This window comes from Ammospiza nelsoni, chromosome 1 (assembly GCF_027579445.1).
Source record: "Ammospiza nelsoni isolate bAmmNel1 chromosome 1, bAmmNel1.pri, whole genome shotgun sequence".
Classification (NCBI taxonomy): Eukaryota; Metazoa; Chordata; class Aves; order Passeriformes; family Passerellidae; genus Ammospiza; species Ammospiza nelsoni.
The window spans coordinates 11,446,658-11,474,427 of NC_080633.1; the positions used below are offsets into that span (position 1 = coordinate 11,446,658).

Consider the following 27,770-nt stretch of genomic DNA (forward strand, 5'->3'; position numbering starts at 1 on the left):
CACAAAACTTTTTGACAATCTCTTAAGAGATTAGCAAAGCCAAGGAACACGACACAATCTATGCTGAGAATTTTAGTTTAGAAACCCCAAATGTAAAGCCCAGCCCAAAAGGCATGGACTAGCATTATGTGAAGAAGAAATAAACACTTATTAAGGACTGGCACATGTTTCTGCCACATTTGGCAAAGAGACTGCAGCTGCTGACATCCCCAGTTAGTAAGAATAGGGTGAGCCACATTCATTTGCATGCGGCAAGCCCAGTTGTATGTGGCTGAGACTGCCTTCCAACATGCTTCAATTTCAGTGGAAAGAGCACTTATAAAACCAACTCCTAAATCCACCACAGTAATTTCAGAAAGTTCTTTATTCCCTCTCCTTCAAAACTTTTGTGCTAGAATGCAGTCATGTTACTAAGGAAAGAATTCAGAATCTGAGCCAAACCTTGGCTCAGAAATCTATTGAGATTTTTACCTTTGCTTAAGCAGGCTTTAGTTTAGACTTCCTGTGTCTTTAAAAAATGAACACTTCTGCTATTTTATGAGTTTAGCTTTTTATGCAAAGCTTTTAAAAATTTTTCTTTTTTTTTTTAAATTATTTTAATATTATTTTTCTTAAATTATTTCAGTTTACAGCAGTATAAATTTGGAATAGCTTGTGGCTATCAGTGATGCTTACCAATACATTTTTTTTTCAGGCCAGCTAGCATTGATAAATACCTGTAGCATGTCTTTTGCTAACTAATACTATTTCTAAAAATCTCAATGACTAAAAATCAGTGACTCAGAACTTACTGCAGGGGATTGCAAATAGCAGCTCTCAATTACAGATTGCAGAGAGACTATAAACCACCATATGAAACAAGGGGTGGGGTATTGAAACAGACTCGCTCAAGAAAAGACTTCACAAATGCCTCTTGAAAAAAGCAAGAGGAGATGACAGCCAATAATCCTTGTCCCTTAACTTTCCTTACAGATTTTTGCCTTCTTCCTTATGCACATGCTTGTTTACCATTCTTTTTCGTCTACAGATTTTTACTACTCCTTCTGAATAACACTGACGCTCTTTACAAAGGTTTATCTTGTTACCACACAGAAACTCCTTCACCTCTTACCCTCCAGATTAGTTTTTTTCATTTCTTTTTCCTCCTGCTACCATTTCTAATCTGCTTGGAGTGGAGGAGGATCTTGAGCGGTACAACCTGGTGTTGGACAGAGACAGGAGTCTGCCACACATGGAGCCATGGATGATGTTCAGAGCACACACTGGAGAATGTGATCATCCCTGTTATCAGGCACAAGACATTTCCAAACAGATTGATATCATGGGTATAGCTGGTCCTCAGAGGAGGTCTGCCTGTTAGCCCTGGTTTTGGATCAGGAATTGAATGAGGAGGGACAGCATGTGACAGGAATTAAGCTCATTTCCTTCAGTGACTTTTCAGCTTTACCCCAATTTCAAAGCCTGCTCACAGTTCCTCACCACCACCCATTGGTGAGCAGAAAAATAGACCAGCAGCACGGAAGTCCTTGGCTCCCTTTTTATTTTATTTTTTAATGCTAGAGAAAGCTGGCTAGAAACTAGGAACTTTTTGTAGTTTACAAAAATTGGAAAATTCTGTCTTAAATCCTCCCTATCATGCTTTTTGTGGGACACAAGGAAAAACTTTCAATCATATTTGAAAATTAATAAGAAATAGAAGTCCTGAAGTCCAAGATAAGTGATGTGTATGTTAGTTAGATAGATGGATGGAAGGAAAGGGGCTTCTTTGCTGAGATTTGCTGCAAAAAATAGGTATTAAGATTGCACAACTTTACCAATTTTACTTTGTTTTTAGCTCCCTAAGACCCTCATTTTACTTTGCCCTGAGGAGTGCTTAGCTGAGGAGCAGAAGGAGCTGCTGTGATTCACCAACTGCAGAGTGAATCAAGATGCTCAGAGTCCCAGTATGGACATTCCAATTGCACGGGCAGATGGGTGCACATGTGCAAATACCACGAGTTTGGCAGCAGCTGGGAAATGGCCCTGCTCTGCTGCATGGATCCTTTTGGACCTGCAGGCACATCCCACTGCATGGGTTCTGTTCTCCTACCCCTTCCCACCTCCTGGGCACACACCATGGCTGGCTGAGCACGAAGCAGCCGGGTGTCACCTCTGCCAGGGCCAGCATTCCCAGTGCCTTCCAGCAAGCCATACATCATCAAATATTGACACAGCTCCACTAGACTGCCACTGCTGACATTTAATGTATAGCTTCAGGTGCTCTTGCTTTAATTCTAAAGGGTCAGTGAGGGATCGAAGGAAATGCATTTGTCCTGTCAATGTGCTTGAAACGGCCAGGGGGGAACGACAGGGCTGCCAAATTCCCACCAGCTCTCTCCTTGGCATCACCCAGTTAAGGGGATGGAGGCCAGGATTTTAGTCAGCAAGTGAATACTGCTGCCTGCCCTCCAACATTTCAAATATTTATCATTTTAAATATCAACTTAGAGAATATTGCGTTCATTTAAACTTTTCACGTTCCAATGATTTTTTATTATTTCTGTGGACCAAAATAAATGAAGAAAATGTTTCAGACTATACATGAAAGCATGTAAAAATCAGTAAAGTAACTGGATTTTAAAAGATCTAGACTGTCTTGAATACATTAATTTTTCAAACATTTTTCTCTGATCTTTAAATAGCTTTTCTTGGAGCATAACATTTTTTTTAAAAGTCAAATACAGAGCATTAAGGGTATAATTACCATTTTAATTATAACTCAATCATCCTATCTACTTTGCATAGAAATTACAGCTTTTATGTCAGGATTTTGGGTACTCACAAACATTCAGGAGTAATTAATGCTCCTGAAAGAGATTTTCACTGTATATGAACTTTACTTTGCAGCACTTACTTCCATAGGCTTCATTCAGAATGTGTAAATATACTGAATTTTATATTCATGACTTTCAAGCAAAAAAATCTTTCTACATAAATATCTGTAAAGCTAAGACAAAAAAATCAAAACTTGACAATCTTGAAAACCAAATGTATGTCTCCCTCTTCAAATCTGATCCATTCATGTAAATATGGCCAGATGAAATTCAAGTGGCAGCAATGAAAAAATTCCCTCCAATCACTCTCTGACTAGACTCAAGGAACATTTCTGATAATTTTACAAATATTTCTGGAAGGTATTTAAAATTGAAAATTTTATTTTCAGACAGCTCTAAGATCTATTTTTCCTGTTTGAGATTTTATTTAAAAAAACTTGTTTTAAAAGATTTATTTTAGAAAATGAGTTTACCTCACCAATTTGCTGGCTGTATCCTTCTGCATTTACAAGCATATGTATGGGTGTGGGTGTGCACATGAAATTGAGCAAAATCAATTACAACAAAGCTGCTTTTCATATGGTTAACACCACGATATCAGAATTAAACTACTTCTCCCTTTCAGTGCCAAAACAGAAAGTAAAGTATTTTATGTATATAAATACATGGAAATAAAATGATCCTCCATTTACAATTAGGCACTGTTTCATCCTTTACTGACTTTTTGTCCATTCCACACATCACAAAAGACTATTGCGTGCTTTTGTATCATCCTCCACATTTTTTTTTTTTTTTGCAGTGTGCTGAAGTAGCAGATACCTTTTTTCTTTCCTTTAAAAGCATGGTAAAGCTACACAAATTTTACAGAGGAGTCTCACAGAACACGTCCTCTGTCTTTGTTTGGACATTAACGTTATCATAACTCTTTAACATTTCTGGCTCAAGTATTTTAGGGGAGAAAATACTATTTTCCCAAGAACAAAGCTCAGGCTCAAGCTGCAGTGGTTCACCCCCCAGGAGTCGCTGTCTGTGCAGTGCAATGGGCTCTTCTGCACGAGGAATTGCTTTTGCCTTCAGTGAAAGCTTTGCATGAAAGCCCAGGCCAAATCAAACCCGTTGTCTGGGAAGTGCTGAGGGATCTGGAGGGAAGATTCATGATGCTTATTATCAGCTGGCACTCAAGACAGATGTCTCACACTCTCAGTTGTGCAGCTACAAGTAGGTTACACCTGAAATTCATGTGATTAAAGCATTTATGCCATATCACATTGGGCATTCTGCATATACATAAGTGTAAATAGCTCAGAATTTTTGATGGATGAATGAAAAATATTTTATTTTACCCATCAATGGTATAAAGTGAAGGTGAATAGCTTTCACACTTGGGCTGTTCCGTGTTCTTGACAGTTTTGCAAACAGCCCTCTCAATCTCTCTCTCTCTGTCCCTAATCTTTGCCAGATAAAACTAGGATCCTGAAGTAATTTTAATGCTGGTATCTGAAAATAAAATAAAAAGAAAGGAGATGTGAAATAGGAGGCAGAAAACTGATTTTATCAGAATCATCCAGCTGGCCTGAATCGGTGTTGACCTGCACATTGTATAGTCACTTACCCCAGAATTTCATACTGCCTGGTGCCAGGGAAGAATTCAGAAATGTCTAAACCCATTGATTTCCTATCAACTTGAGTCTTGTCCACACAGAAAACTTGCACCTGCTGAATTTAAATCAGCTGTTAGTTTCTGTATGAAGCTAAACCAGTGTACGCCCGTGTGCGGCTGTGTTATTGTCATGCACTTACAAACCAGTGGGGAGACAGGAGTGGGAGCTCTCTTCTCCCCTCCCGTTCTCATTTTGTAAGTGAGAGTCAATCATAATTTCACCTTCAGGCTCTGGAAAGCAGAAATTGGGCTGACAAGGCTCAGTTATCCTAGAGGATGACTCCAGTTATGCTGCTGGGCAGGTTTCTGTGTTTTTGAGCATTAGAGTGAGAGGTGAAGCAGAGCTCGCTGCCCAGTGGAGCTCTCCCAGTGCACAGGGACCAGGCAAAACTCTCTCCTGTCCCCTCTTGTCTCTTCATACAGACACTGCTGATCCAGCACACCATGGGCAACAGGAACAAGCTAGACTAAATCCAGATGGCTTACACCATCCAGCACAGCCTTAGCTAGGGCAATCTGCTCAGTAAGACAAAGGCACAGACTGAGCCAGAGCCCTGGCAGAGCCTCTCCAACCTGTATTCCTGTCCTGGTGGGAGTGGGCTGGGTGGAGCCTGGTTTAGCTGGTGTTTGTGGTAGGAGCCTGCTCCTGCCTGCTGCCAGGGCCCTCACACACACGTCCATGGTGGAATTCAGCCAGGACCTGCTGGGCACAGGGGCACAGAGGGGACCGCAGCCCCCCTCAGTTGCCACAGAGCTGCTGGGCAAATGCTGGACTCTCTTGGAAATAGGCTTAAAGCACATTTTTCCTCCCTGGAGCTACACGGTGTGGGCCATACCATGAGCTGGAGTGAAGGTCAGGCCTCCTCCTCCAGAGCCAGCCATGCTGGCTGGAGATGTCCCCAGCAGCTCCACAGCAGTGCCAGCTCTGCTGGCAGCAGGACCAGTCCTTGTCCCACAGCACAGGCTTCAGTCACCTCCACTGTGGGCACTTAGAGCACCTCTGCTGTGGGTCTCAGCAGGAACAAGATGTGTTTGCTTTTCTGCTCTTTGAGTGGACACTGTTTTGTTAATCTATTGTGTCCTACTGGGTTTAAAGTAGGTAGATCTGCTCATCTGCATTACAGGTCTGCTGCTTATCTCCTAATGAAACAAAACACTTTGCAGCGAGTCTCTGGAGTACCAGGGGTACCTGACTTTTTGTATTGTATTTATAAAATTTCTGAATATTCATGGCTTATCAAAAAATAGGCCCTTTTCTAGATATATTAAGACATTTATCTTAATGGGTTGCTTGTGATCATTCAAACCTATAGTAATTCCCCATGAAAATTTAGGAAAGTCTCAGCTTCAAACTGAGCTCTAGGTTCTTTGCTACAGGAATGAAAGAGCAATTCTAGAAAACATTTGAAATAATTAATTTTTGTTTTTATGTCATTTGAAAATTTTAAAAGGTCTCCACTAAGCCCTCAAAGTGCATTAAAAATATTTTCCCTGAAATAAGTCTGGACTGCAAATGAACCCTGGTCTCAAGAGTCATGTGGAAAACAGGATTTATAGTGAAAATACTAAGTCAGCATAAACAATAATGGTACTGTAACGATGCTGAGGGCTGGACTGGTTCTTCCAGTTTGTTTCTAATAGAAAATAAAAAAATAAGCTTATATTCTTACCTAGAGAAAAATGACCATAGAACAAGCAATAATTCTTGCATTCTGTTTTGGTAATACCTTCAATTTAACAACTGTCTGTGAGAAGGAGTTTCTCACAATGAGTTATTTAGTCACTGTGCCATCTTGGGTATAACTGTCATTCTGAAGGGAACATCCGTGCTATGATTTGCTGTCAGTCTGTTGTACACTGTGAGTCCATTCATTTTTCCCCCTAACAGGTGAAGATAATGATATGATACACAGTAAAAGATAGATGATAAAAACAATTCTTTAAGGGGAAAAAAAAAAACAGACAGAAGAGGTTTGGCAGGAAAATATAAAATGTTCCATTCTTCCTTTTAAAGTACTATAATAAAACATGTCTGAAGTGAAGTACAGATAACAAAACAGCAGAGCATGGGTCTGCAATCCCAGCATGATATCGCATAAGGAGCAATCATGAAGCATTCCCATCACAGTTGCCTGTCACACATTATTAACAAGAGTGTTTAGGACTACTGAATAACCATGCTAAAGAGACATGATCCACTTACAAAAAAGGCACTGTATTTTTTATCAGTTGCATTCAACTTGACAGTATTATGAGTAATTTCAAACCCAAAGATTTTAAAGTCAGAGAGGGATGTTTTGATCTCCTCATCCAGCTTCCAGCACAGCACTGACCATGGAAGTGTTGTCACATTAAAAGTAGCTCAGTAACATGCTGCTGAGAGGAAAACCAAATCAAAAATACCCTGCTCTATTCTGCTTCTGCTCATGGCAACTGATAGAGCTTCCTGAAGACTAGAGAAGAGCAAATGTCACTCCTGTCTTCAAGAAGGACAAGAAGGAAGAACCTGGGAACTGCAAGCCTTGCAGTCTCACCTCAACCCCCAAGAAGGTGGTGGACAAAATCCTCCTCTAAAGTTTCTCCAAACACGAAGGACAAGAAGGAGACTGAGGAACAGTATAGATTGATTGATGAAAGGGCAATTAAGCTTGAGAGACCCTGACAGCCTTCTATAATGAAGTGACTGTCTTGGTGGATGAGGGGAGAGTAGTGGATGTTGCTTGCCTTGGCTTTATTAAGGCTCGGTGGGATATCATTAATACAGAAATACCTGATGGGAGGGAATGAAGGGCCAGACTCTTCTTGGTAGTGCCCAGAGACAGGACGAGAGGCAATGGGTCCAAATAAAACCTTAAATTCAATCTGACTGCAAGAAGGCTGCACAGAGAAATTGTGGAGCCTCCATGTGTTGCGTACTCAAAACCACAAGTGGAGATGAGCCTGGACAACTGCTGTACCTGGTCCTGCTTGGGCAGGGACTGGACTAGATGATCTCCAGAGATTCCTCCCAACCTCAGCTGTTCTGTGATCCCATTTACCAAAACCTTTTATAACCCACTTCCTACTTTCAAAAAATTCCATAATTAGTGTAATTAGTGATCCTATTTCCTTAAAAAATAAATAAATTGAGTCTTCCAATGGTAATCAGGGAGAAAAGAAAGCTAAAATTAATAAAACAATCACAAGCTGCATCACCAAGATGCAAAGTGCTATATTTAGACCTATACTAAGCTCTGTGCCTAGGCTTCTTGTTGACAAAATCCCTTTAAATTAAAAAAAGCAAAACTAGCTGGTGACACAGCCAGTTACTTTTTTTGTCACCCTCTCTTTAGGCTACTCAGAGATAGCTGCATTGACATTAAAAAGCCATTATAAGCAATTTAAACTCTGAATTGATCCTGACACATACATTCAGGTCTTCCTCGTATGTCCTTTCAATAGTTCTCAATTCAAACTGAGAACAAGCATCACCCTATAAACAGAGGAGATAATTATGCTTTATTGATTAGCCCCTCAAGGTTTGAATGGAAACCAGGCAGCTTTCTAAGAACAGCCATCAATGTGGGTTTTAGGTTACACTATCTCAGCATTTTCTTGTACAAATATTCCCAAAATGTAGTTTTTAACATGGAACCTGTACCAAACAAAATTTTTCCACTAGCTGCAGTGAAAACCATCATGTCAATGCAGATTTACAAATGGTGGCTTTATATACCTCCCACAGTTGTGTCCCTGTGCTACTGCAATAGGTTTACCCTGGCAGGCAGCTCAGTCACACACAGTTGCCTCCTTCCTCTCTCCCTCCCAGCTGGATATGGAGGAGAATCAGAAGGGTAAAAGTAAGAAAATTTATGGCTTGATTTGAAGACCAAGCTTATTTGGTCTAATATTAATGCCTTAACTCTTGAGTTTTCCCCCTTCCTCCTTCTTCTCCAGGCTGCTATTGATGAGTATGATGCCACACAGTGTGGGACACCCTTCTGGTCAGTTGGGGTCAGCTGTCCTGGCTGTGTCCTCTTCCAATTTCTTGTGCACCCCCAGCACTTTTGCTGGTAGGATGGGGTGAGAAGCAGAGAAGCCTTATGCTGTGTAAGTCCTGCCGAGCCACAGGTAAGACATTGGTGTTTTATCAACATTGTTTTGCTCACAAATTCAAAACACAGCACCATAAAAGCTGCTATGAAGAAAAATAAGCCTATCCCAGCCAAAAGAAGACACCCACTCAGTTTCCTCCTAACACTGGCTCATTCATCTCATGGCTAATAACCCCATGTATCATGAGATAACCTCATAACCCCACAGATGCATTGTGGACTTGCCCCTTTCCCTAACAAACTGCAACCCCCTTCACAGCTGCCAAATGAAACAAGTACTCCTGTTTAATCCAACATTGGATTAAATGTCAACATTGATTGGCTTCAATTTTGCTAAATAAGGATTTTAACACCTGCCCCATCTATCCTATAACAAATGTACCACAGCAGATTCACCAATGGACATCTGACTAAGGATATTTCCAGTTTACAGCTGAACTTCTAATCAACCATTTCTCAACCTTTCTGCTTCTTGCTAATAAAGCCTGTCAGCAATCAAAACTGAGTATGTTAGAAAAACAGGATAATGTAACCATTCTATGTCTGAGATTATCTTACTGTCTGAGGAAAGGAGAAATAGCTTTGTTATGATTACTGACAGTCTTTTGAACTGGCAACACCCTGCATTGAGAAACAGTGAAATTGTTCACAGCTGTTGCTACAATACATTGAAACTCTGATGGTCACTTTTGGGTTACCTACACAGGTACAAAAAAAGGTTCACTGTTTTTGTGACTGCATTGCCCCCAGTGCAGGACAAGTTGGGTTGCACTTGCTCCTTCAAAATCCCTATTTTTAAACTGTATATATGAATGAATGCCTTGAGATATCCTAAGCTATCAAATATAGTTGAACAGTCTCGAGGATTGCTAAGAGCAGCAGAAAGCTGATCACAGAAAACTAATTTGGAAAGCAGCCTGAAAACATGCACAGAAATCTCTTTTGCAGAATATTCACATCACATGAATGGCTGCTATCATGAAGGGAGATAAAAGGATGGGGAAACTTCTCTGACTGCTTCATTGACCCTTCTAGATTCTGCACTGCAGTCACTGCAAAAAATGTATGGAAAAATGTGTAAAAATATTTAGCTGATAACTCCATACCCTAAACAAACCACAGAGTTCCCATGTACATCATTAAACTCACATAAAGAAGCCTAAATTTGGAGTTTCATAGTAAATGGTCCCTCTGCAATTGTTTTTAGTTATTTTAAAAGCTTTCTGTTCATGTAATACCAGATTAAAAAAAGAGAACATTTTGTTGCACCTAGAATTATCCCACTAACTAAAATGTATGAAAAAGCTGTGATATACAGGTCACATTTTCCCCAGTGATAAAATAAGAATGACCTCTGTGACTTCATTTAGGTTCCAGCTCTCCTGAGTTACGAGCCACTCCTTGCTTATAAGGTATATCCCATATCTCACTCAAACCCTCAGTGGACCACAAAACTCCCTTCCAGAAAAAATTATGCTTCCCTCAGTCTGTGGAGGATTACCCATGTCAGGCAAAGTTATATTATTGTTTTTAGTGCTGCTAGGAATTACTTGCAGGATGTTTCAGCTCATTAGCTTAAGTTTTCATCAGCTGTTTTCCGAGCGTGGTAACCTTTGTGATGCAGGTACTGTATATATCTACAGTATTGATTCTGCGTCTCCTGCTACACTACATGCAATACATGTAAACAGAAGAGTGTTTCACTACCAGCTGGTAAGGTGCAAAATGGTAGCTGATCTTGCAGCTACAAAACACAGATAAAACCTTGAAGTAATCAGCTGAACTGCCATGGAACTAATTCCATGATATAGTGGAAGCAATTATTTGCACTTATGTGTCTTATTGGAAAATACAGTCAGTGCTAAACCAATCCTGTTAGTGTTGTCAAGGACACATTTAGCTCCAAATGCTCCCCTTTTAATCAGTAACCAGTTATTAATTAATTAGGCAGTGATCATGTTGCTTTTCATACATGTGTATTATTATTGCACTCGATATTGTGCCTCTGCACCGATCGCTGTTAATTTGCAGCAAGTGCAATTGTGTTAATGTGCTCTAATGCCAGCTATTATCACAAGGATGGGGCAGCTGACATTTAACCTAAAATCACACTGAATTGTTCTCACAGCTGCCTCCTTGCAGCTCCAGCCTGCTGCTGCCTGCCTGGGGTGTGCTGGGAGAGAGATCTCTCCTGATAAAGGGAGTGTCAGAAAATGGGACGCAGCAGAGCGGGGAAGGGAAATAAGGCTGAGCACTTTGGGAGACACCTGTGAGCCTGTGCCCCGGCAGGGCAGAGCTGCCCACTCCCTGCCTGCAGCCAGACTGCTGCCTGACACCAGCAGGGAGAGAGGCAGGTAAGCAGAATATGCAGCAAGTGGAGGGTGTCTGACAGCTCCTGCTTGGCAGCTGTGCTTCAGGGGAAGATGCAGTCTCTCTTTGGTCACAGCTCTGCAAAATCATCAGTTTTAATGGCAGGGGTGAGGCTGCCTGTGGAGAGCAATTTGTTCACAGCTAATACAGAAGAAATCCTTTGTCCTCCTAGTATTAGTGGTGCTTAGTTATGCTTACTAAATAATATATTTTTTCAGATTTTTCTTCCAATCTGAAAGCTTTAAGCAGGACCTGATACCAGCTGTGTCAAGAGAGAAACAAATACTAGTAGAAGCCAGAATTTATCTGAATTGCATTTAATAGAGGCCAGAAGCAGTGAGCTAAGGATATTCAGCTGAAGCAGTTCAGTCAGAGATAGCTCAACTTTTTAGTGTGCTTATTTAAATAGAGAGGCCTGAACTGGAGATTAGCTATTTATCAGCTGCAGGATGGAATAAGAAACAGCTGCAACATATTTCAGTGTAAGTTTTATTTGCTATAAATCCACAGGTTCAAATTCTGCTCTGGTTTATGCCTGTGGGAATATGGAATAAAGGTATTATCTGCCCACATTGTTTTGTGGCTTCATGCCTATGTATTTCAGAGAAAGTTTATGTTGGTTCAGTTACTCACCATAATCTCCCAGCCACAAAAAGGACTTTAAATATTTGCTATGGTAGCAGGTATATGTGCAAAATATAAGCTGTCAGAATACAGTACATAGCATAGGTAGCAAAACACAGCTCAAATTACTGTCAAAGAATTTCCCTATGCATGCCTTTGCAAGGATTTCACTTCAAGACTGTGCTGTAACTCCAACAGCTTCCTTTCCACATTTCTGGTTTTTGCTTGATTTTCACCAAGGGGCTAAATTCCACCCCTCACTCCATAGAAACTGTTTCCAGGTCCTTAAGGGAGTAATTTCTGTATTATAAGCCTCTATTCCTGACTCCAGAAAGTGCCCTGATATCTGCAGCTGGGAGCAGCCCTGCCCCTGCACAGTGGATAACACAGCCTGGCAGAGGCAAGTGGCCTGTGCTGATCCCCTGTTGGCATCTCGTGGTTTGAAAGCGAGGAGGAAAATCCAACTGCTGCTAACCACTACAGTAGGAGTGTTTAGTTTGTTTGGATCAATTTCTGTCAAAGGCAGCCTGGAAGATTTTTTTTCCCTTTTTTTCTTCTTTATGTATTTATTATTTTTTTCCCCTCCTGCTTTTCATTGCAAAGTTTCTTTCTCTCCCCCTGCTCAGTTCAGCCTCACTGGCTGGTTTATATGGTGACCTCTTGTTATCAAGGGGTCCCCAACAGATCCCTTGGATTTGCACAAGTTGCTCCTGGTCTGCCACAGGGCAGCTTTGCTCAGATATCTGCCAGATTTTAGCTCTGTTACATGGCAAGGATGTTAGTCTGCCTGTAAAGACTATCTAGTTTGGCTTGCTTGATTGATTTTTGTTATATAAAGGAGAATGTTATTTTTTTAACTTTTTTTTTTTCCTTTTGGAGAGAGGAGGGCTTAAGATCTCTCTAAGTTCACAAATATCTAAGAAGTGATGCAGGCAAAGATATAAATTTAGGCTCCTGTCTATTCATAAGGGGAAAAAGTTCAAAATATCTATATCAAAGGCTAGTAAATTTGAAAATCATGTTACGTTTTTCCCCCCATGAATCTAGGATTTAAAAGGAAAAACTATGCACTGCAGCTTGTCAGTGTTTTGGGGAATGCTATTAATTTCTTTCCATCAGTGTTCTCCAGAGCATGGTGACAGCAGCAGCTTATCCCTCTTGTACTTTTATCTCTCTCAAAGTCAAAATATAAAATCTGCAGTTGAAGGCTTTTGCCCTGCAAAAGCAGAGGGCATCTCCTATCAGTAGTATTATGATTGTGACCAAAAATACAATACATTTAAATAAAGAAAGAAAAAGGAAGGGAAAAATAATCTTTTCTTGACAGTTTATATGGCAGTACTTTGTGGCTTTGTTTTTAGATTTTTTTTTTTGTGAATTTGAGTAAAATAGCTTATTTAGCAAAAAAATGAATTTTAAGATGTCTTGTTCTCTTCTCTAATTGTCAGCACCAGGTGGAAGGGAAATACAGTCCACAGACTCCTCCAGACATGGTGAGATACTTGCCAGAGTAAATGTTGATAGTTTAGGCTATGCTCAAACCATCAGAGAGCCATGAATTATGATCAGCAGGAATTTGCTTCAGCACTGAAGGTGCATCTTTGAAGAAGTCAGAACAGATGGAGATGTCTTTGTGTCAACAACTCATGGCCCTGTTCTAGTAACGTCCATGTAAATCCATACAGGAAAAAGTCCTGATTGGATTTAATTGAGCACTGAAGGGAGAACATGCAATGCCAGCAAAATATGACAGTGTTTTAATGTGTTGTCACTCCTTGCTGGGAGTAGCCAAACCCTTGGGCAGAGTTGCAAGCTTAGTAATCCATAGGATCCATAGGAATCAATGTGCCATGGCTTTTTTAGGTTTTCTTTGGTAAGAGCTGATGACTGCCTTTAGCATCTGTGAAGATGTTTTCCAGACTGGTGATCCTCATGGATAATTCCTCTTCTCTCCATGTGATTGTGTTATGAGCTGCTATAAACATTATTATTGGACACTTTTCTCATGCTGCTTTCCAAGCAGTGCCTGCTAACTTTTGGCTCAGACAACAGTTTTTACAGCTATGTGATATGTTTCTTTTTTTTGGTGCAAATTGCTGATACCCAGGCACAAAAACTTCAGTGTGTCCCTGATTTGTGTCTGTAGTGTGAACCAATCAGCACATCTGCCCCTCATTGCTGCCATAGCCACGAGCCTTCAAGAAACTTGACTGCTGTCTTATCAACCACCGCTCCCTACTTTTTTTCTAGCTTGCTTTTGTCTGCTCCATATTGATGGCCACTGGCTTGGTTTGCAGAGGATTTCTGTGTAGCTGGGTCAGGATTAAGCAAGCATTTTTGCTCCTCTCTTGGACACTGATTCTCTGCAAAGACCAGGACAACCAAGGCCTAACAGTATCTTTGTGATGCTGTTCTGAGCTGTCCTCCATAGGATGGTAATCAAGAGTCATTAGGCACTGGGAGTTAGAATTACTTGTGTGTATTTCAAGGAGAGTAGAAGAAAAGAGTGGTCTCATTCAGGAGTAATGAGTTTATTCTCCAATATCCCTGTGAGGATTATTCCTTAAAAGTACAGGGCAGAGTTGATTTGGATAAGAACTAATTAGCAAACAAGAAATGAAGGCAGTGTAGCTGTCTCCACCCTCCCCACCAGACCCTGGGGACACACATTGTTCCTTGTGTTTAACCTATTAAAGCAATGACCCACATAAGAGGGAAAGGAGTTGATTATAATTATTTCTGTGAGCATTAGTGCCCAGTTCATAGGAGATGGCCCAAAAATAGGAACTCAAAATAAGAGCACTCAACAGGACCAGAAAACTTAAGAGATCATGGGATGCTTAGATTTTTGTCTGAACAAACCAAACTGCGTTCATTTTGTTAGTTGACTGTGCTTGCTCAGAGAATGTACTCTTTCCACCTTTAGTTTTTAAAGATGAACTGGATAAAGAGAGAAGGAAGAGACAGTACAAAAGAAATTGCAAATTAGCATGGCTTCAATAACACGGGTTCATTTGGATGACATCTCATTGTAGCACTGATTTTAAGGTACCATTGTGTGAATTCAGGTCTGATTATGGGGCTGGTGTCTGCAGCAGGCACGATGACAAGTAGGTTAAGAGCAATCACGCTTAGGTATTTTCATATCAATTCCTACCCTGGTTCAGAAGACAAATAGGAAATAACTGCTCACTTGGAAGTAGACTCTGACTTGTTAATTAGAAAACTAGAAGGCTGAAAAAGGAACATGAATTTGTTTAAATAAAATAATATTGCAGCATGAAAGATAGAGGAGAAAAGTTTAATGGATGCATCAATATTTTATATGTCTTAGAATACAGTCTAAGAAGCTGATGGATATCATGAGACGTAGACAATGGTAACTGCTTTCACTGAATAAAATGTGATGAATGGAGAGGGATAATTTACCCACTTTTCCCGTGATTACAAGTGTTTATTTCCCCTTTCTATTTCTCATAAATTTGTAAAAATATTTTATCTTAATAAAAGTTCACATCATGCACCATGCAGGTGCAAAAAGAAAAAAACCAACACCCTTGCTCTAAAGTTTTGCTCCCATTAAAAATCCAAACTCACTAGTAAGGTGTTCATATTAAGAGAGCACTATGTGCACAACAAAGGATTTTACTATCTCAAAGAACTTCAGCCACTTCTCTCTGGTTTTATAAATGTCTAAACACATAAATCATATTTTACATCCAGTATAACAAGTCCAAAGTCTGTTCTGTTCATTACTTCTCAGCAGTCCTAAGATTAAGCCCTAAATACTTTCCCGTTACTGAATTTTATGACCTGCATACTATTTTGTGTGTGTGTGTGTGTGCTTAATCATTGCACATAGCACTATGTGTGGACATTTTAGCTGAGAAAAAGGGACAGAAGAAATGTTGGTTTTCTTCATGACTACCACACATTCACTATTTAAAGGCTAGCATTTGAGAGAAAAATAAAATGGACAAAGATGTTCCCTTTTCAGTGGGAGGGAGTGGTCCCTCTGCTACGTGTGGCACTGGGATTCTCAGCAGCATCTCCGGGGGGCTTTGAGCCACAGCCCTGCCAAGGTGCATAGGCATTTTGTGTTATCAGTTTTCTCTTCACAGGACGGTGGATCTGCCTGCCACAGGGCTGGCACAAGGACCACAAGAGGGAGGTAGTCATCATAAAATAAATGCTAGGAGCTTGCCTCTGGTACTCCACATAGAAGGAAAATTCTGCTTGAATAATTAAGGCTTCCTGGATGTGAATACTGATAAAAATAGATAAAGAATGTGGTTTTGGCATGACTTTAACACTCCAGCTCAAACAGAAAAGGCTTTTCATGGAAGTCAACCAAAGAAAAATTCACTCTGGGTGCTTGTATTACAGCTCTATTTAGTGGAGCAGAATGATCATGGCTGTATTTAGTAGGTAATAATGAAGCATCATAAACAAAGTCAGGATGCAAGTCCAAGATTAAGTGGCAGCTTTAACAAGGTCCAGCTTGCTGGGAGCTTTTTGAAGTGTCCCTAGCTCACTTACAAAGCCAGAAAACAACAGAAGCAACTCTGACAGCTGCGAGAGTGTCTGGTTTGAAGAAGGTTTTATGTCTGGATGACACCAGACTGGGATTCAGCTTTCATGTACTAACTAGGTCTGCTGGTTGCTGGAGCCCTAATCATTCTGCACAAACTGTCTCACCCTAATGAGCTGCACAAATAATAATTCTTCACAAATCAGATCCACACCATCAGCTTCATGGATAGACAAGGCTGGTTTATTGAGGTAAACAGAATAAGTCAGCAGAATCCACGCTGGGTCTCACTAGACATGTTTGATATGCAATCCAGAATCTGAAGGGAAGAAATCAAATGCTGTTTCTGTGGATGTGTGGATGGTATGGAGTATTTTCAATAACTAAAAAGCTAAAGGAGCACCCAGCAGCCAAGTTAGATGGTTAAATCTGATTTACCCTACTCTGAATGCACTGTAATCACCATGGACCCTTACAGTCTTTATAAGGGAAAATTAGAAACTTTTGATTTTCCTTTCTTTTAAGAAGAAGAAGAGGTTTGGATTGCTTGTAAAATTAAATTACATAGAAAAATACCTTTCAGCATTATAGATTTTCTTCCTTGAAGATATAACAATTATTTTTTTCACTTCTGTAAATTAAGATTGGCCATTCATTAACTAATTACCATGATTATTGCAGTTCTTCTAAGTATTATTAATTAGGTGAGTGGTACATTTAGAATTTAACATCTCATTTGGGAGAGTTTTGTTTAGCATACCTAATGCTCTGAAAGCCCTGAGCATGCTCGACATGACATAGGACTTAAAGAGGAGTGCAGGGGAATCTTTTGGGGATTGGAGCTATCTATGGCTGGGAGTTACACAAAACAGCAACTCAGGAGCAAAAGAGAGAGGCAGGGAGTGTGGAGATGCATACATCAACTTCTTTCTGCAGCAGAGAACTGCAGGATTATTGGAGCTCAGCTGATGCAAATTTATGTGGTGTTTTGCAGTGATGACTGGTTTTTATGTGCAACCCCTTAATGTGTCTACATATATGTGCTGATGCTGTGAGAGCAAGCCACCAGAGTCCTTCCTACCCTTTTAATTTATTTCCTGTAATTCCATGTAGGTAGTCATTCTGCATCTCTGTTTGATCTTGCATGGATTATATACATTAAACCAAAGTAATTTCTTCATCTGAGACTCAAGGTGTAATCTCTCTGGGCAATAGATATCTTTTATATTCCTCTTGTATGAAAGGTGAGGAGGTGGTCCTTGTTACTCAGCTGTGAGCCTAGAAGTAACTACAATCCAATTAGCAGCCAAGATAATAACAGTATCCAGTAAACTAATGCTGTGCCTCTAAATTGGTACTTTTGCCATTGTTTTGCTTAAGGAACTCTAATCCTATAAATTTCTTGATTGCCTGTAGTTCTGATTATAAAAGCAACTTTCCCCACCTACAGAGTAAGAAATAGATGGCTGAAAATCAAATGTTATTTGCATTGCAAAGGCATCTCTCTGGTCCCCACCATTTCTCTTTCTAGCATTCTCCTGTCAGGAGCTACACACACACCCCTATCAGCTGTTTCTCTTTGTGCAAGAGAAAACAGAGAAGTTTATAAAACTATGTACCTACTCAGACAAAGCTCTTCACAGAAACCTGTTGGAACAGTTTCTCAAAGATCAATGCCTGCTCCATGTGCTGCTGCTCTTCACACTGGAGTCAAATATATCACTGCCAGCCTCAGTCCTGGGTTAACTGTGACATGGGCGAGAGGCCACAGTTGTTGGTGAAGGAGGATAGTGAGAGAAATAAAGTTAAGGAGGCAGGAACAACTGACACTGCATGAAAATGAACCAGCTTTGCAACACAGGGAAACAGGTTTCTGGAGGGGAGTGGGTGAGAAGTGTGGGGTATGTGGCTTTCCCTGGCATGGTGGTTGTTCTTCACATGATGATGCCACCTTATCACCAAGGTGGCACTGAAGTTAACTGGCCAGAATCCTTGACCTGCTCAAAGTAAAGAATCACTGCAATGTGGGATCAAGGTTGCTTTAGCCTGCAGATGAAGCTTTTGGCAAATAGGGGATTTAACTGGAACCAAAAGGTTAGCTGTATTTGCCAAAGAGAGAAATCCTGCTTCTTTTTGAGGATACACACACAAAACACAATGAGGTTTTGTTAAAATAAATAGACAACTACTGCTCTGGAGAGGCTGAATGTGAACAAGCAACAGCAGTGTTAAGCCATTTCAAAGCAGAGTGAATGTGATTATCACACCTATTTTTTTCTAATTTAGGTTCATTTGAAATCCAGGCTCCCCTCTTTTACTAATTTGTTATGACAGTATTAATTAATGGTATTGCTCTACAGCAGTAAGAATGCCATTTAGACTAAGACAGGTTAGAAGGACAACAAGATCAGAAAAAGAATTGCAAGTTGGTCAGATGCAGCTGGGGGCCACCCTGATCTCCTGAACTGAGCACACTGCACTTGGAAAGCCTGGGAGTGTGTGGATGAATTTCTACCAGAGCAGACTCATTAGGGTTAGTTAGGTCAGGTCCCTCTGATGCTGTCTCCTGTATTGGAATGTAAGAACATGAGCTTCCAAAGTGGGAAGAAACAATTGCCAGACTTCCATGAAAGCTTATAATTGAAGAAATTGCATTTCATTTGATGGAGAATATGAGTTCAGACAAACTATGCCAGGAAACAAGGAGTAGTAATATTTAGTGACTTATCCAAGGTACAGTGAAGAGTTGAAATTTCCATTCTCCTGATTCTCTTTATGTCTGCCATGGCTTCAGTAGCTCTCCAGGCTCCTATCTTAGCTACTCCAATCAACATTGTATGCCCAGTCTCTGACCATCAATCGTATTTATCTTGCACTTCAGTGCCTAGCACAGATCAAACATCTGGTTGAAGAAGAACTGTCAGGCTGATGGGAAAATCTTGTGACCATTTCAGGTGATTCTTGGATTATCTCAGCTACCTTCTCTTCATCCTATACATGGGCAAGTGCATATGTCTCCCAGCCACTATTGTACCTGCATGAGACTCACAGAAGTGGATTGATGCACTGCTGATGGCTGTAAAGAAGGCACGATCTCAATTATCTTGGTTTTAAATGAAGAGATTAAATGTTTTTTTCTGGTGTAAATCGTATTATGTCTTTGTTTACCTTTTGTGTATAATTTTGCAGTTAGCTCAAACACATTGTGCAGCAGTCACAGGAAAGAAAGTTAGAGTCACAGCAATGTTCTTTTCAGAAAACATTGGTATTGTAAAGTGCTCAGAATTTCATGATGTGTTTTCAGTAAGTGTTTTCATGGTGAGAGGCAGCTGAAGAATCAAGCTGGATTGCAGATGACCCAGGGAGTTTATCTATTTCTGGCTTTGCTGTTCTTGTACCCCTTGGTTTCACCTGAATCAGAAGAGATCAAGGTGACATCAATCCGTGCTGTGCATTTCCTGGTGGTTCAGGAAGCCTCCTGTGTAGACACCACCTCTCAGGACAAACTGGACAATACAGAATCACAGAGTCACAGAATCATTAAGGTTGGAAAAGATTTACAAAGTCCTCAAGTTGAACCTTTGATTGACCATCACAATGCCAACTAAACCACATTACTAAGTGCCACGTCCAATTGTTTCTTGAACGCTTCCAGGGTTGGTGACTCTACCACCTCCCTCAGCAACTCATTCCAATGCTTAACCACCCTGTCAGGGAAGGAATTCTTCCTGATGTCCAACTGGAACCACCCTGGCACAGCTTGAGACCATGTCCTCTTGTCCTGTCACTGGTTGCTTGGGAGAAGAGGCCAAGCCCCACCTGGCTACACCCTCCTTTAGGTAGTTTCTCTTATTGTTCCTCCTTGGACATTGTGCATTGAATCTCCCTTAGTCAGCAGAAGAGTGTCTGTCTGTCCTCTGGCATACCCAAGGCCCAGGCTGAGGGACAGCAGGTCCCCTGGGAGCCCTGAGGAGCAAAGCAGAAATGTCAGTGGTTTGGATGCCCAGCTAATAAGGACATCTGATTTGTTTTGAAACTTTCTTGTACACTGCAAAATCCAAAATTTCAGGACAACTGGACTACAGGTGTTATAGGACTTTTGGCTATTTCCTGCTTCCAGTCAGACTGGAAAAGGCAAATTGTGGCCTCCTAATGCCACTGATAATAGCAAGGCAAACAGGAGCAGAGACATGCAAAATTGGAATACCCTCTGAAAGGACAAACAGAGAAAAACACACTCCTGGATTCTACACAATATTCAAAATATGCTGAAACTCTTACAGCTGATCTTGTTTGCCTGTTCTCACAACCAACGAGTTAGCTGTTTGATATTCTAACAAATACAATGAAGTACATAAAAAGAGTGAATGGTTGCATGGGACAAGAGTTGCTCCTTATTCTGTGAAGAAACTAATCCCTCCTAATATTTCAAATTCTGCTCCTAAGCTATTTGAGTTTCCTGCTTTTAAACACTTATGGACATAAATCAAGACTTCTAAATAGTAATAGTTTTGAAAACTTGGCTTGAAGCATATCTTTGAAAATGTGGTCCCCCAGAAGATCAGGGGGACAAGAAGGAGCTAAAACAACACTTGGAGCAGCTGGCTCTGACCACAGCTATTGAGAGCTGCACTCTCCCCAGTATAGTTACACCACTTCAGCTGACCAAAGACCAGATGGGCTGACTGAGATAGTGAGCAAAGGCAGTCACTCGATGAGATACTGCATAACACAGTGAGAACAGGAAAAGATGCTTCTGGATTTAACGCTTAAGCTGAAGTCAGTGGAAATAAGTCTGTTGGTTTCTGTGGAATTTGAATTATTAATTTAGTGAGTAACATAAACTCAGGTTTTGTGTCACAGCTGCTATATCTGTTGATGACAGCAGCTTGTAAGGAGGTCAGCAGAAATCAGTGTTAAGGCTTATCTCTCAATTAATGTGCTGAATTCTGGCATTAAAAGTAATCTTTCAGTTGGACAATACATAACCACTCAAGAAATACTGATGGAGAAAGTTCAGTGACACCTTTTCGCTGACATTTATACTTCCAGAACAGTGAAGAGAAGAAGATAAGGAGGGCAGCAGTCTACAGAAAGGAGAAAAGGCCATAGAAAAGGGAACATACACTGGAGAATATGTCACTTAATGAACAGTTGGAGACTGAAGTAAAATGTGATATTCAGGCAGAAGGTGAGTGTGAAGCCAAGAAACCAGGGAACATTTCAGAGAGCTCAGGAACCGAAGCAAAGATCCTTGTGGCATAGTTTCAGAACATGACAAACCAGAGGCCAAAAAATACATGGTATTTACCTGCTGACCCACCCAGCAAAGTTCACTGGGGGCAGCAAAGCAACCACCAGAATGGGATTACTTATAGCCTGAATTCATTTGGGTAGGAAACACTAGAGGTATCTCATTTAAAACTGTGTGTACTTTGAAGGAGCACTGGAAAGGTGAAACTGTCGTGTTGGCTGAGGTTTCCAAAATGCCTGCAAAGCACTCTGTTAGAAGATCACTGTTATTATTGAACTGTGCTATTATCCCACTGGTTCGTGGAGTTTGCAGCCTGGAATTAAAAGAAAGTGGAGGATTATGGTGTATTTTAGAATTTCTCACATTTAACATGTTTTCTTTTTGGAAACATAGAAAGGAAACTTCTAGGTCACCAACTATAATTCCTGGGTCCCGCAGGCAGTCATGCTACCTAGAGGATTAATCTCCTATCAAACTCCTTGAACATATAATGATCATTTTTACTAATGTTAATGAGAATTGCTACTCATAATTTGCATTTACACACTAGTTAAGGATCTTGAAGTGTTCTTTTATATAATATGCTCATTTTTATTACAGGCATATTGAATTTAAATGACTTGCCTACGGTCTCACAGCAAGCCAACAGCAGAATGACTCTTAGTGCTCCTAGTGCTTTGCATTAAATCCTGGACATTAACAGCTCCCTTCATAAAGGGAGCTTTGCAGCTGTAGATCACCTCCTGGTGCTGATGAATCAAACCTTTTCTGGCAGTGCAAACAAATCCATAAATTACTTGAACCCATGTAATGCTTCCCAGGGTCTGCAAATCCTGTCTTCCTGAGAACTTAGAAAGTTGACACAAGTCTGAGTAATGCTTAGATGGCCTTTGGTGTATGACCAACTACAAAATTTTCATGTGCTAAGTAGGCACGTCAGATCTGTATTTTCTATGTGAATACAGCAGTAATCTCTACATTTATTCCAGGAAAGTTTCGAAACTTTCAGTATACTTTGTACCATTGGAGGCATATGTGAAAACAAAAACAAAACAAAAACACCCAAGCCCTGAAATCAAACCAACTAAACAAAAAAATTACCCCCAATAGTAAGACTATAATAAACAAAATTTCTTAACTTTTCCAGTGGCAGAATTTCTCTGACACAGATGCATTCCTTATCACTGATGTCTCCTCTGAATAGCATGGTCCTCATCAAAAATTAACTCTAAAAGGAGGAAATTGAACACCCCTTTATATATGGGCTCCTCTCTGTTAAGAAAGATGCAGTTCCACAGAACTACCTGAGTTTTCTACCTCTGTCACTATTATTGTTGTCTCTAACAAAGTGAAATGTTGGTATTTCCCCTTATATTTTGCCCTCTCCTCTACGCTCCCATGGAATCAGCTTCAAATTGTACCCAATGATTTCAGGATACTATTTCCAAGCTTTTGTCTGTGGGTCTTTGTCCTGGGTTACAATATAAAGATGTATTCTATTTCTATCCTCAAGAGCTGTTGAAACCAGGAGGGGCATTGTTTTTCCTTATCTCCTGTTAATGGGCCCATCAATGTCTTGCTGTATAACTCAGAGATAGCTCCCTCCAGGAGCCATTTCTATTTAATGGGCAATCAAGGACCCACCACATGACTCAGAATGATATCAACCCATTGTGAGATGCTCTGCCCAGAGGGAAGGAGCTATGCATCCCACCTGGATATAATCTGGGTTTTGGGATTGAGCAGTCAGTCTTTCAGCTGGATTTCCAGAGGAACGGCCATCTTTTCCACTGGATCTTCAGAGGAAGACTACACCCTTTCTACAGGATCACTGCTCCAACAAAACCACATTTGCCACTCCAGGACTGCAGCCAGCAATCCAACTGGACTGCTACCAACACCCAGACCAACAGGGTGTCAGGTTGTATTCTGACTTTGATAGTGGTTTTTCTTTTGTATTATTGCATGTATTTTGGCTTTCCTTTTCCAAATAAATTGTATTTCTGACTTGGAGTCACTCACTGGTTTTGCTTTCAAACCAGAACAGTCCTTCTGTGGGAAAAGGGTTGTTTTGTGGCATGACACTTGCTGTAACATGAGAGGAACCATTGAGTAGACCAACAACAGCTACAGCAATACCAAAGCCATCCATCAAAAGAGTTCCTCTAATGTGGTAGCAGCTACCCAGGAGCTCTCACCTGTGGCAAATGGTGACATTTACTCCTGCTGGGAATGTGGCTGGGCAGACGGATGTTAAAGAGGGCCTGCAGGGCCGCCTGCGCCGCTTGCCCCTTGGCCAGCTTCTTGCTGCGTCCTGAGCCTTCAAACGTTCTCCCGTCCACTCTGACGGCCATCACGAAGCTCTTGATGTGCTGCTTCTCCACGGTCTCCGAGAGGCAGACGTAGCGCAGGCCGGAGCGCAGCTCGTTGAGCAGCACCACCGGGTTCTTCTCGCTCTCGGCCTTGGCCACGTGGTGCTTGCCCGCCTTGGCGGGGCCCACCAGGTCCAGCGTGTGGCACAGCAGGCGCCCGCGCCGGTACGTGGTGGAGAGCAGCTCGTTGTTGACGGGGTTGTAGACCGAGAAGTCCTGGCTGTGTGTGGAGGGTTCGAACTCCTTGAACAGAGTGTCCGGGAAGTCGGCCTGGTCGGAGGTGAAGTCCGTGGATGGGCTGATGCAGTTTCCCATGGCGAGGTGGGCCTGGCAGGCGTTGGGGAACTGAACGAATGACTTCAGAGCGAGCTCTGCGGCGCGCATTTTGGCTTTCTTTTTTGTGGGGCCTGTGCCTTCAAATGTAAGTCCATTTACTTCCACAGCAACAGCAAAGACTGGAGCATGCACCGGACCTGTCTGGGACACCATTTTATATTGTAATCCTGGTTTGAGTTCGTGTAGCTGAACCAGAGCGTTCTTTGGTGTCACTGACCATGAAACCTTCTTCCAGATAAGCTGAAGTTTGCAGAAATGGCCATTATTGCCTTCCTCTAAGGGTCTTTTCCTCTTACTGCTAGTTGTTCCCCCTCTTGCCCTATCAGTAGATGCTATTGGATGATCCTCCAGGTTGCCAATGTTCCGATTTTCCTTTACTTCTGCACTGCTGGTACCTGTCAGTAAAGAAAGGAAACAACTCACATTACAACTGTCATCATCATAGCTGACATTATGCCTAGGGCTGTCAGAATAGCCAAAAAAAAAAAAAATTGTTGCTAAGCCCATTTTAGGAGTTTTCCCTAAATATCTGTATAATGGTTGGTTTATTATTTCTAGCACAGTTTTCTCGCATGTTCTGAATGTTTACTTGTCCCTAAAGGTCTGCTTCTATTAGTCATTAGCCTTCTGTTTTAAGAAAAGATTACATCATTCAAAGATGAAGCATAATGGATGCTATGTGACTTAAATGAACTGCTTGATAACTGCTAGTAAAGTGTAAATAGTTTGCAAAATTCCCTTAGGATGACAATTGTTCTATAATCCATGTGGGTGAATGCTTATGAACACATTATTAGAAATCAGAAATGATTCACAAACAGAAAAATTGGGCAATGCATTGAATAATCTATTTGCAATGAATACATTGACTGACTCTGCTCACACCATAGCCTCTCGCATTGTCAACCTAATGAATCCAGACTAGGAAATGATCTGACAGACCTTCATAGCATTTGAAACAATTATTTGGTCTGGACTCAAATCCCAGTTTAGTAAGTGAGTGCCTTTCTGTCAAACTCAATTGCAGATACTCTTAGTTTCTGCATCAGTAACAACTAATATTGCAAAAGTTGCAGATAAATCCCAATGAGACCAGGAGAAGCCAGAACATGATGATGGGAGCAATTAGTGATGTAAGGGATGATCGTGTCAAAGAAAAGCAACAGGAGAGAGAGTGACTGCCAGGAGTGCCAGGAAGGGAATGAAATGCCAGTGGGGAGCTGTGGAGGGGGAGCACTCTGTTGTTGAGACAATGAATCCACCCTGCCTTGGCCCATGCCTGTGCAATGTTCTGCAAGGCTGTGAGTGTTCTGTGCCACAGCAGAGGCATGGCTGAACATGGAGAGTCATCCCACTGATGTCCTGAATGAGACACAAGATGTGCTGCTGGCTAAATAACCATCCTATAAAATTTCTGTAATTTCTGATGAGTTTGTTTAAATGTCTTGCATCTCTGACACATCCTCCAGTCCTCCTGTGCATTTCTTGGGACAGAGATAAATGGAGGAAGTAAATATGAGTGTAACCAACCTTACAAGGAAACCCATCCCAGCAGTGATGCAGCTGATCCCTTTCCAAGCAGAGCACTGTGCAGCTGCCTGCTTTACTCCAGACACTGCTGGGCATGGAGCCTTTCCCCGGTTCGTTTTGTTATTGTCAGACGCTATCAGCCACCTGCACAGGCTGTGTCAGTCCCATGCACAGAGAAGGTCCCTGTGGTCCTTAGGGAACAGAGAGTCCTCCCACTTTCTGTAAGGGCATGGCCACGTTTGGTTTTCTCTCTACTCAAAGTAGAGTGAATGTAAGGGGTGAGATGCTGGCTAAGCTTTGAGAAACTCCTGCTGGAGGACAGTGTCTGTGCTGTATGCCAGTGTTAGGCTTGGCCAACAGATACACAGGAGCCTGTGGAGATCATGTAGAACCAGCCATCACGATTAAAAACTTTTATATCCTGAAATGTTACACTTGTATTTAATATCAAAAGACTTTTTCCCATCAGAGCATTAAGTCTGCACTCATGCAAGTTGTTCCACAGAAGGAGGGCCACTGCTTAGACAGGAGTAATAGTCATGGCACAAATGCCATCTGTGGGGGCTATCTGCAGAACTGAATCTTTAGGCTTCCTCTCCTGAAAACCCTGCAGCACACACTGAGCTTCCAGCCTGGGTCTGTGTCTCACCAGAGTTATCACCAAAGAACTCTCTTCTGCAGTGCTTTGCTGAGGTAGAACATGACAAATTAAGGTTTTAGTGACTAGTTAATTTTTACTTTCTGAAGCTAAGGGGACAGAATGAGGAGAGGTGAGGAAAGAAAGTAAAGCAAAAGACATACATAATAGAAAAAAAGTTTTATCATATTGTATTCAGCTGTATAAAATACGACATCTTGAAACCAACCTCTCTGGAAATAAGACATTTAAAAGATGATGATAACTAAGGCACAAGGATAATGTGCTGCTTTCTCATTGAGTTCACAACTCTATTTATAGAGACTCTGATCTGAAGGGAAAGGGAATATCAGCTTTAACTTCCTCTATCCAGCTTGGCAGTGTCTCTGGCCATTTTCCATCATGACCCTTTCTCATGTTTTCATCCCACTCAGAAGATATCTCTTTAGTTGTGTGTATTTTTTAATGCAGAGGCAAAATATTTTGACGCAGACATATTTTTTTAGCAGGAAACAGGTTTGGTTCTGTATTTCACACCTCCTCTCTCATCTTAACCTAATAGGTTTTTACAGAGCCAATTATGGTACATAATGATACTGTAGTCAAGAAGCATGAAAAGAAAGATAGCTCCTGCTTCACACAATATTCAGCTTTGAGGAGAATTTGTATTGATTATGCACCACTGAATAGGAAAACTCAAGAGGTTATTTGTGTTTATCATTCATATTGTCTTATTCCATCTGGTTTTTCTTTCATGGTCAGAGAACTGGATTTGTGAGCATCAATGTGTGACCTTAATGTCTTACCTTGACCACCCTCAATAAAACAATGGTTAACTAAAACCACAAAATAAACATCACTTATTTGTCTTAAATTATGTCTATAAAATTGTCTAGTCCATGTTTGGCCAACAGAGAGTTTGCCTTGATGAAGTGAAAAAAAATGCAGAGATGCAAGTGAAAAACTTACAGAGATCAAGCACAAAGGATGTGTGGACAAAGTTGGGCATGCACAGTGATGACATGCTTGTATTTATGGTGTGTTTTAGCCTCCCCACAATAAAGAAAGTCTGTACAAGTATCCTTACAGCCAACCAGGTTTTAGAGCACCCTGTCCTGAAACACGAGGAAACAGCTCAGTTCTGCCCAGATCTCAGTAGGAGCTGCAGCAGCCAAGAGTCATCGTGGCCTGTAAAGCAGAGGCAGCCTAAACTCAGTGAGTGCCTCAGAAAGTCTGTGAGCCTGATGGACTTGTGTGATCCCTGGCAGCTGCCAGGAAATGTGAAATTACTTTATACTTTCAGGTATCTTTGAAATAGGAAGTCTTTGAAATGTGTCTTTTATGAGACCTCTGTGTAGCAGACATAAGATTACCTCTCTAATGGTGGCACATGTACTTCTATTGTGAAAATCAGACAAAGCAGGCAAATGACACCAAACTACACAAGATAAATACTGTAAGCAGCTGTAATAGAACAATCACAAGCAATTTTAGAAATGAAGAGTGCTAAAAGGAAAGGGGTAAGTCAAAGGATACACACAGGGAAAAT

The 27,770-nt window shown here is 41.1% G+C and overlaps 1 protein-coding gene across 2 annotated transcripts in view; it reads right to left on the reverse strand.

Moving 5' to 3' along the window:
- The window catches only part of ADARB2 (adenosine deaminase RNA specific B2 (inactive)), a 306,224-nt gene that overhangs the window by 75,693 nt on the left and 202,761 nt on the right, over window positions 1-27,770 (reverse strand). For both annotated transcript variants that reach the window (XM_059487045.1, XM_059487055.1), the window contains exon 3: window positions 23,545-24,449. In XM_059487045.1, the coding sequence (XP_059343028.1) occupies window positions 23,545-24,449 (905 nt within the window). The remainder of the gene's footprint in view (window positions 1-23,544; window positions 24,450-27,770) is intronic.